Here is a 13,505-nt window from a genome sequence, read left to right as displayed (position 1 = left end):
TTACGTGTTTTTAGAATAATATAAATATTACATTCCAGAAATATTTTTTATCTAGTTGTCTACATTCTAGTAGCTAAAATCAATCGTGTCTGCGGATTTAGAATAATTTGTAAGTCATTATATCCCAATTTTAGTAATCATTTCCATTATACATGATAGCTCCGTAGTTTGATGTCTAGGTTAACAATTCTCCTCATAGTTGATTGATCCATTTGATCTAATTTATATTTTATTTTTTTTGAAAATAAATTAATTTAATTTAAAATCGTATATCCCACCGCTGCCACCATGAAAAGGTTAGCAGGGATCAAGGCAGAAAATAAAAGTTTTAGACGTATATTACGTGAATTTATTGATATTTAAATTAAAAAATATAATGATCACATATTCAAAAATAGTTTGCTATATATATTGACAATGTAATTTATCATAAATTGATCTTTTTTTTAAAAAGTTAAAAATAAATAATTGAATATTAGTTTGTTAAGTAAATTGATTTATAAAATATAAAATTTTAATATTAGTTTATAAACAAATTGATTTAAAATAAAAAAAGTTGTTTTTAACAAAAAGAAAGAAACAATTTTTATTACATTTGAAATATTTAAGTTACGCCATAAATGACTTAAGGATAAAAAAAAAATAATTTTTTAAAGTTAATATTATTTAACATTTCACACTTTTTTTTTATTTTTATTACATTTGAAATATTTAAGTTACGCCATAAATGACTTAAGGATAAAAAAAAATAATTTTTTAAAGTTAATATTATTTAACAATATATAATATAAAAAGAAAACGAATTAATGAACTTGACGATTTTATTTTGATAATGAATAAAATATAAAATTTAGAAAACATTATAATAAAAAATTTCATGATGGCGAATGGTAAAAATTAGAGTTTTTATACTCATAAATTAAATTATTTACAGTTATCGCTATTCAAAAATATATTTAAACAATTTATAAACTAAAAAGAACTAAATATTCAAATCTATTTTCAATTTGCTTTTTTCTGTTTATCATAAATATAATCTACCGTTAAACATGAAAATTACACAAAATAAATTTGAATATATCGACAAATATTATAATATAATTAAACGTACTTATAATAAGAAAAATTTGAATATATCGATAAGTATTATAATATAATTAAACGAACTAACAAGAAATATTTGCATAAATAAAATAATATTGTCTAACTATCTACATAATCACGACATCACTAATAATAGATCTTCATTAATTTATATAAAGACAATCACCGTCGATTTCACAATATAACAAATCTAATATGGCAGCTGTCACATGTGATCATCCTTTTATTTAGGCACTGTATAGCATATTTCAAATAACCATATTTTTTGGTTTTGATATGTTCATTTTACTATGCCTAATATCTCTCCCTCTTATAAACAATGCCCACATTATAGCTTGTAGTGGTTACATTAAATCTAATGTATCTGAAATATCATGGGCATCGATTAAGGTAATTTATATCTCATTTTTTTATAATAACAAAAATTAGGTTCACCTTTTTAAATATGGTGCATTAAAGGGCCAAGCAGAATTATCTCCACATAACAATCTTTATATTATTCCTATATATGAAAATGGAACTTATACCATAAAACTTGATGTGCCAGGGAATTGGAATTTTTGTAAATATATATTTATCATATAATTTGTTTAAGCCTATGCCAATTGCCATATTTCCTACTTTAGATTGCATCCTGCTGATAAAAAAACATGAATATATATTCCACAAAATTATTAAATTCCTGCAAAACAAACAATTAAATGTCAATAATTATAACATATTTTAAGTTAAATTAATAAATTATATAAAATTAGCTGCTAATTCCATTCCATTCTATTAAATTGTTCAATTTTTAAAAATATTAACTGAGAGTGAAAATATTTATGGAGTTTAATCAAAATAACAAATTCATTCTGTCAGTAGGGTTTATTAGACACATACTGCATAATGTAGCTAAAGAAGAGCTAAATATTTTGCATTTGAAATAAAATCAATAGTCATGAAATGCTAGAAATAAATTAAACTAATTAACAAATAAGTAAAAGAACCAAATAAAATTACAGACATGATTAAACAAAACAAATATAAAAAATATACACATATTGTGAAACAAATTTTTATTTTGTAAAATTAAGAAATAAATTACAAATTAGTATTAGAATTTAATTGCATAAATAAAAAAACTCCTACCTTTATTGTTCCTAACTGATTCCTAGACTTTGAGTGAGCAACTCCAAATGATGAAAATAATCTCTTGACTGAAGCAGATTATGAAGATGCAGTAAATGGTTGTTTTATTATTTTTAGAATATTTACATCCTTCATCAAATTTCCTTGGGTCACCCACCATTCAATTGGGTTTACTTTATTTACTATTTTATCTGAAGTCATAATTTTAGGAAATAGCTCTGATCTTGCCTGAAACTTTACCAAGATAGATAAAATGTCAGTGTTTGGATATAGAGCCTCCTGCATTTCATTGCCATTTCCAATTCACTGGTTGCTAAAATTGAATGATATTTTGGATTTAGAAGGTTGGGTAAGAAGTGTGCAGGAGTTCAAGTTTGATTGTTTCATTTAGCAAAGGATGAAAGTTGTTTACTACTTATTTTTTTATTAGCATATAAGGTGATGAAAAACTTGCAAATTCTTCTAACAATATACTGTGTCTGAAATATTGTTTATTTCTTTCTAAAATTTTAAAATAGTTTATCATATCTTCAACAGCTCTTTAGAGTGTAATATTTTCAATTTTTTTTCTAATTGCAATGTTGATTTCATTTTGATTGCTTTCACATATTTTTAATAATTTTTCCCATTCAGTTATATAGGCATCTAAACCACAATTCAGTTCCAATGAATATCTTGTGGAGTGACAAGATATCACTCTCCTTCTTGTTTCAGTTTAAAACTTGCAAACTGATAATTTTTGAAATACTTTACCAAATTAACTATTTATTCCAGGATACTTTTATTTTCCAAATCTTTTGATAGTAGATTTAAAAAATGTGCACGTTGTTTCTTTTCAAATCATCCCTCTGTCATATTAACTGCATTGATCGACTCCTTTTTTGGAAGAAATATCAAATTACAACATATATCATTATAATTTTTCAACAATTTCCTGACTTGTTCCCTTGAGCATTAGTCTTTTACTTGCAGGATAATATTAAACTGAAATAAAAAAACAATATTTTACAATTTAGCCCATAATTTTTTAATTAAAATTTGATTTAATAAAAAAATTACAATTTTTGCCAACCCTATTATATACTTTTTAATAGTGTATGACATCTATAATTTAATTATACCACAACATAAGTCATTTCAGGGATGCGGACCCAGCAAAATTTTTGCCCAGGTTCAGGTTTGGTTTAGTGTAAAATAAAAATAGGTGGGCTCGGTTTTTGGTTCAGGGAAATATTTTTGAATTGATAAAAAGAAAATTCTATATTTAAATCATAATTAAAAAACTGACATAAATTTGGTATAAAAAATAAATTTTATATTTTATTTATAGGCAAAATATAGTTAAAAATAAAAAGCATAGTAATGTATCAATTTTAAAAATTTAATGACATATTTCTTTTCTCCGGGTTCAGGTTAGGTTCGAATCCCTGATTCATTTAAATATATTATAATTCAATTATAATTTATATTCATGAATCTATTTAGTATATAAAATATTTTGTTGATAAATCACTTATTTATATATAACATTAATATATCTACATATATAAGTAACAAATATATTATAATTTAGTTATAGTTTATATTCATGAATCTAATATGTATATAAATTTTTTTTATTGATAAATCACTTATTTATATAATAACATTAATCTATCTATATAATAAGTAATAAATATATTTTGATATTTGAAATAAATTTTTTTTAAATTAAGACGCAATTTTATCGAATCGGAAAATTATATATTATTAGCCCATAACCGATATTTTAAAAAGATGAAATATTGGCCCGATCCGATAAAAAATATCGGTACATCCTTACAGAAAACATAAAAAATATATCTAATTGAGGTGTGCCAATATCTTTTTTTGATCAAATTCAATTTTTCTCTCATAACTAATATCAACTGATAACTAATATCAGTCAATCTGATATCAGTATCACCTTGAAGTTGCGGGGCTTCAATTACCTGTAGTATAGTAGAAGACACCTCGTCAATCAGTCCATGGGATCGGGTATGGGTCATAATAATATTAAAGGACAAAAACTTTATTAAAATTTTATTAAGTAAAACAAATTAATTTATTTTAAAAATTTATAAACCAAATAAACCAAAAAATATATGATGATCATAAACATAAAAATTAATCCCTTTTATAGGGAAAATAAATGCAATTAAAAATTAAAATTAAATTAGCGCAAAGTAAAAAAAAAAGGAACGTTTTTGTGAAAGGAAGTTGTGTTAATTTTATCTTACATAATTGGGGATAAAACTAACCCCCCCCCCCATACTTTTCGAAACTCAAGTTATACCTCCGGATTCAGGGCGATCTCTGGGAAAATATCTAATTTTATAATTAATGAACACCTTACTAAGGAATCCAAAAGTATGAAAAACCCCTTATTAAAAGAAAACACAAAAAACCATGTTTTATTTTTAATGTTATTAAATCAAACAAAATAGGACAAAAAAAACTATTTCATTTTTATGTTTTTTAGGCTAAATACCAAAAAAATAGAACTAGTTTAAAATAAAATACGGACAACATATTTAACAATGATATATAGCATTTTGCTACATATAATATTTCAAACTTGTAAATTATCATTTTAAACTTATTTTAGAGAATGTTATTAAATGTTTTTTATAATAAATCATATGATATTTATTATTATTGATTATAATCATCAAGAATATATAAAATATTAGATAATTAGGCCTGTAGCCAGGTGTTTCTGTGGGGGGGGGCAACTGTATATTTGGGAGGGCCAATATTCTTTTGAAATGAAACAACTAGTTAGGCACTCACAAAATTTTCGCTATTTTTATTGAAAATTTGTAAAAATATATATACATAACTCTAATATAATACAACCATTTTGGTTTTTTAATTTTAACATGAATAAATTAAAAGATAAATTTTTGATTATTTTTTTTTATAAACCCAATTTTTTTCATTTATCTTTCATTGACTCTCTAAACAATTGGAAATAGTGATCTGCATCGGGCCTAAAGCCCGGCCCGAAATTTTTTTCGAAAAAATTTACCGGCCCGGACCAGCCCGAGTTCATTTAAATAAAGAAATTAATTTTTATAATTACTTAAAATAAACCCTATATGTTATATGGCGTCTAGTTTATATAAATAAATTTTTATTTTAAATAAAAAAATTCAACATAAAATTGATAAATTTAGATATATTTTAAAAAGTTTCTAAGACCCAACCTGGCCCGAATTTTCTTAAAAAATATTAGGCCTGACCCAGCCCGAACCCGATTGTTTATTAAAAAAATAGGACCGGGTTAGGGCCGGGCCAACTTTTGCAGATCTCATATTGGAAATAAAATTTCAAAAATGAAAATATTGAATAACTTACGTTATATTTAAATATTATCGGTGAAAATAAATCGTTATAATATAAGGTTCCTGCCTAAGTGGCCAGGTGCCTGGGGGTGGTTTAGTTAAACTCCACTAGGGAAATTAGTATTTTAAAAGAATATTCGCCCTCTTCATAGTAAAATATTCATCCTCTGTATAAAAGTCTTTGTCCTCTTTAAATTTTTTATATATCATTTTAATATTCGATATGTATTCTATAATTAATATTAAGACATAAATAAAAAAGTTTATTAACGACTATTATTAATAAAAGTCTTATCTGATTTATAGTCCTGAGAGCAATCATTTTTTAATGTCTTTTATCACGTTATTTGCCATTTTTAATATCTTAAGCTTCACTAGTAAAGTAGGTATTTTGAAAAAGCATTCATCCTCTTCATGTTAAAATGTTCGTCATCTTTCAATTTTTAAAAAAATATTATATTAATATTGGTCTAATTAACGTTTAGGTATCATTGCGTGATAAGCAGGAAGTAGTTTGCAATATTTATAATTCATCTTAAATGTTCAATTAATAAAATCTCGATAACATTGATTGACTTACCATATTCACTAAGTGTTTGAAGAATCATCACGAGGACTGACGAATTTACCATCATTAGTGTCTTTATATTGAGTAATAAAAAAGGCGGATATTGTTTGTTGTTTTCATTTAATGGTTAATGAGTGAATGGATAATATATATATAAGTATTTTCTTATTTATCCAATTAATTTGACTAAATAAAATTTTATTAGTTTTTTTTATTTAAATTTAATTGTTTAAAAACTAATATATTTTTTTAATTGGGTGCCCGGTAAATTTTTAAGGACCATTTATGGAGGCCAAAAATTTTATCGAGGGGTCAGGATTAGGGGTCGAAATTGTCTTGGGAGGCAAGGTGGCTACAGGCCTGTAGATAATATAAACAGAATCGAATTAAGAATGACAAAGATAATAAAAATTTCAAATTATTTATTAATATTTGAATGATTAATTATTAAAATTGAGATATCTAAGATTTCTTTTAAGAAATAGAAGCTAAAATATAGTTTAGTTAATTTTCATTATATAAGATCAGATTGGTAAATTTAAAATTATCTGCCAATAATTGATTAAAAAATTGATTGGGCCGGTCTGATATTAAAATATCGGTTTATCCTTAAAATTTAACACATTTTATAAAGCCAGCATAATTTAATTCATTTAGACCCTTCTGAATATAATATTTTGATTGACGGTGTAACTGATCAATGTACAAAAGGAGAAAATTTAAATTTCGATTTTGCAGGATTTTACTTATCTGACAGAGTAATGTAATTAATTATATATAAAGGTAGCATTGTTTTTTCATTAGATTTACACATTTCCTAAATTAAAAGGCCCAAGTGGAGTGCACATAGAGCTGAGAGATAAAATTATGAACAATTTAATTATGAATACTATAACGGATAATGAAGGAATGTAGGGCATTTTTTTCATTCAAAAAATATTTTTAATGCTTCTAATTATAAAGGTATCACTTTTCAAAGCCAATACTACCTGGAAATTATAAAATTAATGCATTGCATGATCATTGGCAGTTTATTCAATCCCAAATATTGATTAATTTGACAAAAGATGGGAATATTGAAAAATTAATTGGCGAAGATATATTAGTAACTGGATACTTGATAAAAGTAATATTTTTTAAAATTAGTTTTATATTGTTATAATAAATATTAAGGTTATTTTCATGAGTAACTAATTAGAGGGTATTATACCTGTAAGTATATACAGGATACAATTTTTTCTTTTTAATCTACTCGACCTGTTCTAATACTGGTATCGGACCTTATGAAAATTTTTTACAGTTAGGTATTTTTTCACAGGCTTTTTTCCTGGGATTTTAATACAACATATAAATATGATTATAAGATTTATAATAATATTAAAAATTTGTTGTTCATCAATCGCCGACGTCTTTTTAGTCAGCGATCATCGGTTGATCTTAATACCCGCAACCTTTGATGTTGCGCGCAGAAGTCTACTTACAACTTATTTATTGAGTTTTTATCATTTTTTTGTGATATTTATTAGTCAGCGATCATCGGTTAATCTAAATACCCGCAACCGTTGATGTTGCGCGCAGAAATCTACTTAAAACTTATTTATTGAGTTTTTATCATTTTTTATTTATTTTTTTTAAAAAAAACTGATTTATCTAGGCCAAAATTCTTCTAATTAATGGGCCAGGATTAGATCCCAATCAACCGACTAAACAAAATGGTTTTCGAGTAAATTTTTATCTTTTCACGATCGATAATCAAGTCACCTGTGAACGCGTCAAATGTCAGCAGGATTATGGCTATGAAGTTAATCAAGAAGATAGCGATACCATAATAACCGATAGCCAAAATATTGCTAAAAATATTATATCCAAGACTCTCTATCCAAATAACACAAAGGTGAGGCAAGATAACTTTAAACTTTGTAAACAATGCCATTCTGACACATTAACGGGACAAGTTGGTTATTCTAATGTAATTCCTGGTCGATATAGAATGGTATGATATATAATATATTATACTTATTAATTTTTAGATTAAATTTTAACGATCTAGATAGATTATATTAAATATAAATGATTCTAAGTAATACATCTAGATCCATGTTAAGACTTTGAGCCGCCCAGAGGCGAAAATCAATTCGACGGCCCTTTTAAACCTTCCAATTTACTTAAGCTTTACAAAAATTATTAAATAACAGACTAGATTCATCATTTTTAAAATAACATTCGCGAATAAGCAGTTTATATTAAAGTAAAATATTTAAAAAATTGTAATATTAAAGCTAAGAAATTTTTTTTTGTTAAAATAAATGACTGAATTAGGTAATATTAAATAATTTATGTAATATTATTAAATACTTTTAAAAAAATTACTATTCACTTTAAATACATAAGAAAAATTTGACTGCCCCGAAAATAGTCTGATTTTGGCTGCCAGGGCCACTGCCCCCACTTCTCGATGCATGGGGTTGAATGAGCCAATTTTTAACAGTCGGCATCGACCGATATTTTTAAATGAACTTATCCGATATATCAAAACAGCTGATAGAAAAAATATTTTGGATCATAAAAAAATGATAAATATTAATACATTCATAATATATTTAATCGGATAAAAAAGATTTGTTAAAACTAGTAACTATACACATTGTTTCTCTCTTCCAATATTAGTATACTCCTTTTTAGTTTGGAGTTCTCGGCAAAGATCGAGAGTTGTCACTTTTATTTAAGTTGGACAGACATTTTTTTTAAAAAAAATAACATAACAAATTATAAACTTAAGAAAAATTAAAATTATTTTTTAAAATTTTTAATCATGATGGTTAAATTTAAATATTTACTACTGCCCCCTTTTTTTAGTTTCTCTCTCTTCTTAAATTAAAATTAAAATATACTTTGTTTAAATCCACTCCACTTTTGCATTGAAAAATTACATATTTTTCGCGAAAAATATATTTTTTTAAAATACATTTAATATTATTTTTCTTTTATCAATAATTTTAATTCACAAATAAAAATGTTTAAATATTTTTAATAATAATCGTGAATATTTATCGCGTCGCCTAATTTTTATATCGGGGGCTGCGTGATTAACTCCAACCCTTTTTTAAGTGGCGACCGTCTGCGATGGATTTGTGCTGTGACGCACGGTTGAGGTATATAGAAACTGCTTCTGATAAGTTTAAAAACAAATTGTTTTATATAATAGTTATTTTAAACTTACTAAAAAAAAATAAATTTTTAATTTATACATTTTTTTTTAACTTTTATGATTTGCATATCTCCATTTTTTCCCGAGTAACATAAAACAAAAAGCTCATGAAAATATTTTTCTCCGGAGCCCAGTCGCTCGCCTGACAGAATAGGAGAACTAAATTTTGATGGACAATTTTTTGAGAAAATATAATATTACCAAAGATTTTTAATTTTTTAAGAATGATGAATTACCTTTTTTTTCAATTTTAAGATACCCTATTATCGAAACAAAGACGTAAAGTTTGAAGTCTTTCCAAATTATCTAGATTTCGAAGTGACGAATTTTGACATGGATTTTAGTGCAACCCCGTTCGATATTTTGGGATTCTCAATTGCGGGAAATGTTTTTAACAATCACGTAAATAGTTTTTGATCGAAAAAATAACCAACCTTAATTATCGAGTTATTCCAGTTCAAATAAGCAAAAAAATAAGATTTTCGGCATACCCACTCAATTTTGATAAAAATTTATTTGAAGATTATATTATATATTGCTCTTAGACAAGTATTTAGATGTGTTGTGTAATAAAGGATGCGCGGTTAGAGATGTTTCACCTCTAATTCTTATTGCCCCTTCATTTTGTCATTTTTTTTGCCTCTCTTAAGCGTTGCCTAAATTATGTATGTTTTCTAGGGACGGCCTGAGTTTATGCTGTGCAGTGGCATAGACAAGAATGGGGGATTTGGGATTAAACCCTCCTCCTTAACCTCCAAATTTTTTTCCTTCACAATTATAGATTTAATGATATTACTTATATTGTTAAATATCTACCAAATATACTGAAAAGAACAAGCAACATAAGATCACCGAATCATAAAATTCAAAAATATTTTGAATTAGGGAAAAATTAATGTATTTAGACTAATTGACTTTTTAAACGTAATTTTAAATTTCGATATTTAAAATTCAGCTGAAGGCGTGCCGTAGTTTCAATATAACTATTTTTTATAATAGAAAAACTGACTGATGAATTAGTAGGTATTACATATTGTTGACGAAACTATCGGCGGCCGGCGCGATTTTCAAAAATTTTATCAAAGGCCGGCGGCGCGCCGATTTTTAGCCGCCGTCAACAAAAGCGGCGTAAATCGGCGCAGTTATAAATTTTTATAGAATTTTTTTAAAAAAATAAAATATACACTACACTACACATATCTTGGCATATTTTTTTAATTATGAGAAAACTCATTATACATCCAAAAAAGATTTTGCAATTTTACAATTGTCATGTATAAAAATTATTTTATTTAAATTTTCCGGGCATAATGATGACCTCCTCGAATTCAACGTCAATCCAGCGGTAGAGAAAACTCTTTCACTGGGTGTACTAGTCGCCGGAATACATAGAATTTTTTTTGCCAGCCTGGAAAGATTGGGAAGTTCACTCTTCTTTTCTCTCCAAAAATTTAAAACACCCATTTCTTGTGAATGGTAACTTTGAATGATTGAATTTTATAATGACATCAATATAATTATAATTTTAAAATTGTAGAAGGATATGGTAGAGTGAATTTTATGATGACATCAATATAATTATAATTTTAAAATTGTAGAAGGATATGATGGTGGAGTGAATTTTATAATAACATCAATATAATTATAATTTTAAAATTGTAGAAGAATATGGTGGAGCTATATAACATTCATAAAATAAATACAGAAAATTTAATGAGTGCGTGAAATATAATTTAAATATATTGCTATTTAATAACTATTTTAATTGATTAATTCCTATTATATAATAAAAACATGTAGAATATAAAAATTCATTAAAATCCTGATTGGCATTAATAAAATTACAACAGTGATATTGACCAATTATTAGAATAAAAAGGTATAAAATATGGAAAAAAATTCTGCGCCGGCCGTACTTTGCGATATGAAAATCGGCGGCGTTTTCGGCATACCCAAAAAAGCCGGCGGCCGGCCAACGGCCGGCCGGCGCACAGGTCTACATATTGTTCATTGCTTCTATAATTTTCCTTCTAACATGATGTCAATATTGGCTATTTTTATTTTGCCAATAATATTTTTCTTTGGACTATCTACCAAACGGGTTTAAATACTAAAAAATTTCTACGCGCTAATTAACATAAATAAAGGGATAAAGCTTCCATATCTGTGGACGACTTTACGCCTAAGACATGGTATCATAGTTTGCATTTGCTTCGTAATTCTGTTACTTCTTTATGTCTGGCGAAATTGATTAAAGAATTACTAAGTAAGACTCTTAATATTAACGCAAAGCAGATATTTATAATTTTTATATTCTACATTCTGGCATGATGCTAATTTTGACAATTTTTTTATTTTTTACCAATAATTCTTTTCCCTTTAAACCATCTACTAAGCAGAATAGACAATAAAATGTTATAATAAAACCCTACTTAATGGTTTGGTCTTAAAGCATGTCCTTGTAGTATTGATTTTGTTTATAACTTCGTTTTTTTGTGGTTCTCATAGATTGAGAAATTAAAAGTACTAGTCGGGCACTAAATATTAGCGCACGCCAGCTATTTATATTTGTTTATATTTTCTATTCAAGCATAATACCAGTATTTTTTTGTTCTACTCTCTCAAGTCGTGAACTCAAGTTCATAAAATAATTTATAATTGAGCTTTAAGCATTGATAAAATTTTCAGAATAACGCCATCGCTTTTTAATTGTAAAGTTGGCCAAAATTTTGAATAATGCTAACTATACTGGTTAAAATCAGACACTAATAAAGCACAAAACATTGGCATATTTTAGAATTAGTACTTCCAATTGTTCAGTCAACTTTAACGGAGAGATGTAACCACAGAAAAATAAATAAAATATAATATTTTTTATAGGAAGGATTCTGCCAAAGGCCGGTAAAAATAGTGTTTGGTGTAGAGGTCTGCAATGGGCGGGTTTTAGCCAAAAGCCCACCCGTTCAATATTTTTAAAAAATTAACCGCCTGCTCTTTAGTCTAAAAATTTTTACCCGCTCGCCAGCTTATTATTTATAAAAAATTTGAACACATGCCGCTCATATAAAATTTAAATAAGCTCATTCTTTCAATTTTTTTTAGGTTCTAATAAAATAAATGATGCTAATTCCTCGTTAAGAACTACTGGTTTCTGGAATTGCCAATATTTTTATTGCTGATCTTGATAACTTTGGTAAATCTTTTTCTTGTCGTTCCATCAAAGTAGAGTAGGATATCCATTTGAAGTATATTCTCTACTCAAGTGAGATATTTAAATAAAAAGTGAAACTATTAATAATAATAAAACAAATTAATTAAAATTAAGTGCCCTAAAATCTTACTAAATTATACAAAAATTCGTTACTTTAAGGTTTAAACATATTGTTATGTCATTAGGCAATGCTCTTCTCTAAGCCGCATCTTCCCAAACTTGTTGTTTAATTTTGACTTGGATGCTATCTATTTCAAACATTGCATTTATAATTTAATAAACTTTAATTGAATTCTCTTTGCTTTTGGGGGAAACGGGTAAAATCAGATTTTCATCCACGTTAATGTTATATTCTTTATGCAAATCAAATCAAACGTGTTTTCGATTTTTTTTATCTAATTTTTTTTTATCTAATTTTTTTCCGACGAAAACATCCTCATTTATGGATACCTTGGTATTAAATATGTTGAAATTTCAAGGAGCATATTTTTTTAAATTTTTACTTCTATAATAAATAAAAGTTGTATATTTTTTAACCCGCACTCCCGCCTACTCATAATTTAAATATTTTTCTTAACTCGCCAGTCCGTTCTTTAAAAAAATGTAACCCGCTTACCCGCCAACTCACTTAAAAAAGTGGAAGTGGGTGGACTAAAACCCACAAAATGCAGACCTCTAGTTTGGGGATGATGCTTCCCCCTCCCTGAATTCAAACTCCCTTCAATGGAGGCTACTCCACTGATGCTGAGGCTAGAAAATAAATGAAATATTAGCACGTTAACAATATAATATACTTAAAGCGAATTATTCAATATTAGATTTTATTCGATTCATGTTATCCGAATACAAATAACAAAATTACTCGAATCAAAAATTCAAGGAAATATATTGTCTGCCGAATAATTAATTATTCGATCG

The 13,505-nt window shown here is 26.5% G+C and overlaps 1 protein-coding gene across 2 annotated transcripts in view; it reads left to right on the top strand.

The window, feature by feature from the left end:
• Positions 1 to 1,351: 1,351 nt before the first annotated feature.
• Positions 1,352 to 13,505, top strand: part of LOC135923132 (BOS complex subunit NOMO1-like) — a 29,978-nt gene continuing 17,824 nt past the window's right edge. The window contains exons 1-7 of one of the 2 annotated variants that reach the window (XM_065457721.1): positions 1,352 to 1,494; positions 1,534 to 1,666; positions 6,826 to 6,926; positions 6,973 to 7,079; positions 7,132 to 7,294; positions 7,823 to 8,161; positions 9,632 to 9,778. In XM_065457721.1, the coding sequence (XP_065313793.1) occupies positions 1,381 to 1,494; positions 1,534 to 1,666; positions 6,826 to 6,926; positions 6,973 to 7,079; positions 7,132 to 7,294; positions 7,823 to 8,161; positions 9,632 to 9,778 (1,104 nt within the window). In that variant the 5' untranslated portion in view covers positions 1,352 to 1,380. The remainder of the gene's footprint in view (positions 1,495 to 1,533; positions 1,667 to 6,825; positions 6,927 to 6,972; positions 7,080 to 7,131; positions 7,295 to 7,822; positions 8,162 to 9,631; positions 9,779 to 13,505) is intronic. The other variant, XM_065457722.1, reaches the window with a different exon arrangement.

The sequence above is a fragment of the Gordionus sp. m RMFG-2023 genome, chromosome 2, assembly GCF_954871325.1.
Source record: "Gordionus sp. m RMFG-2023 chromosome 2, tfGorSpeb1-WG-v2, whole genome shotgun sequence".
NCBI lineage: Eukaryota > Metazoa > Nematomorpha > Gordioida > Chordodea > Parachordodidae > Gordionus > Gordionus sp. m RMFG-2023.
The sequence above is the reverse complement of the archived record's forward strand: the minus strand, read 5'-3'. Positions and strand labels throughout refer to the sequence as shown.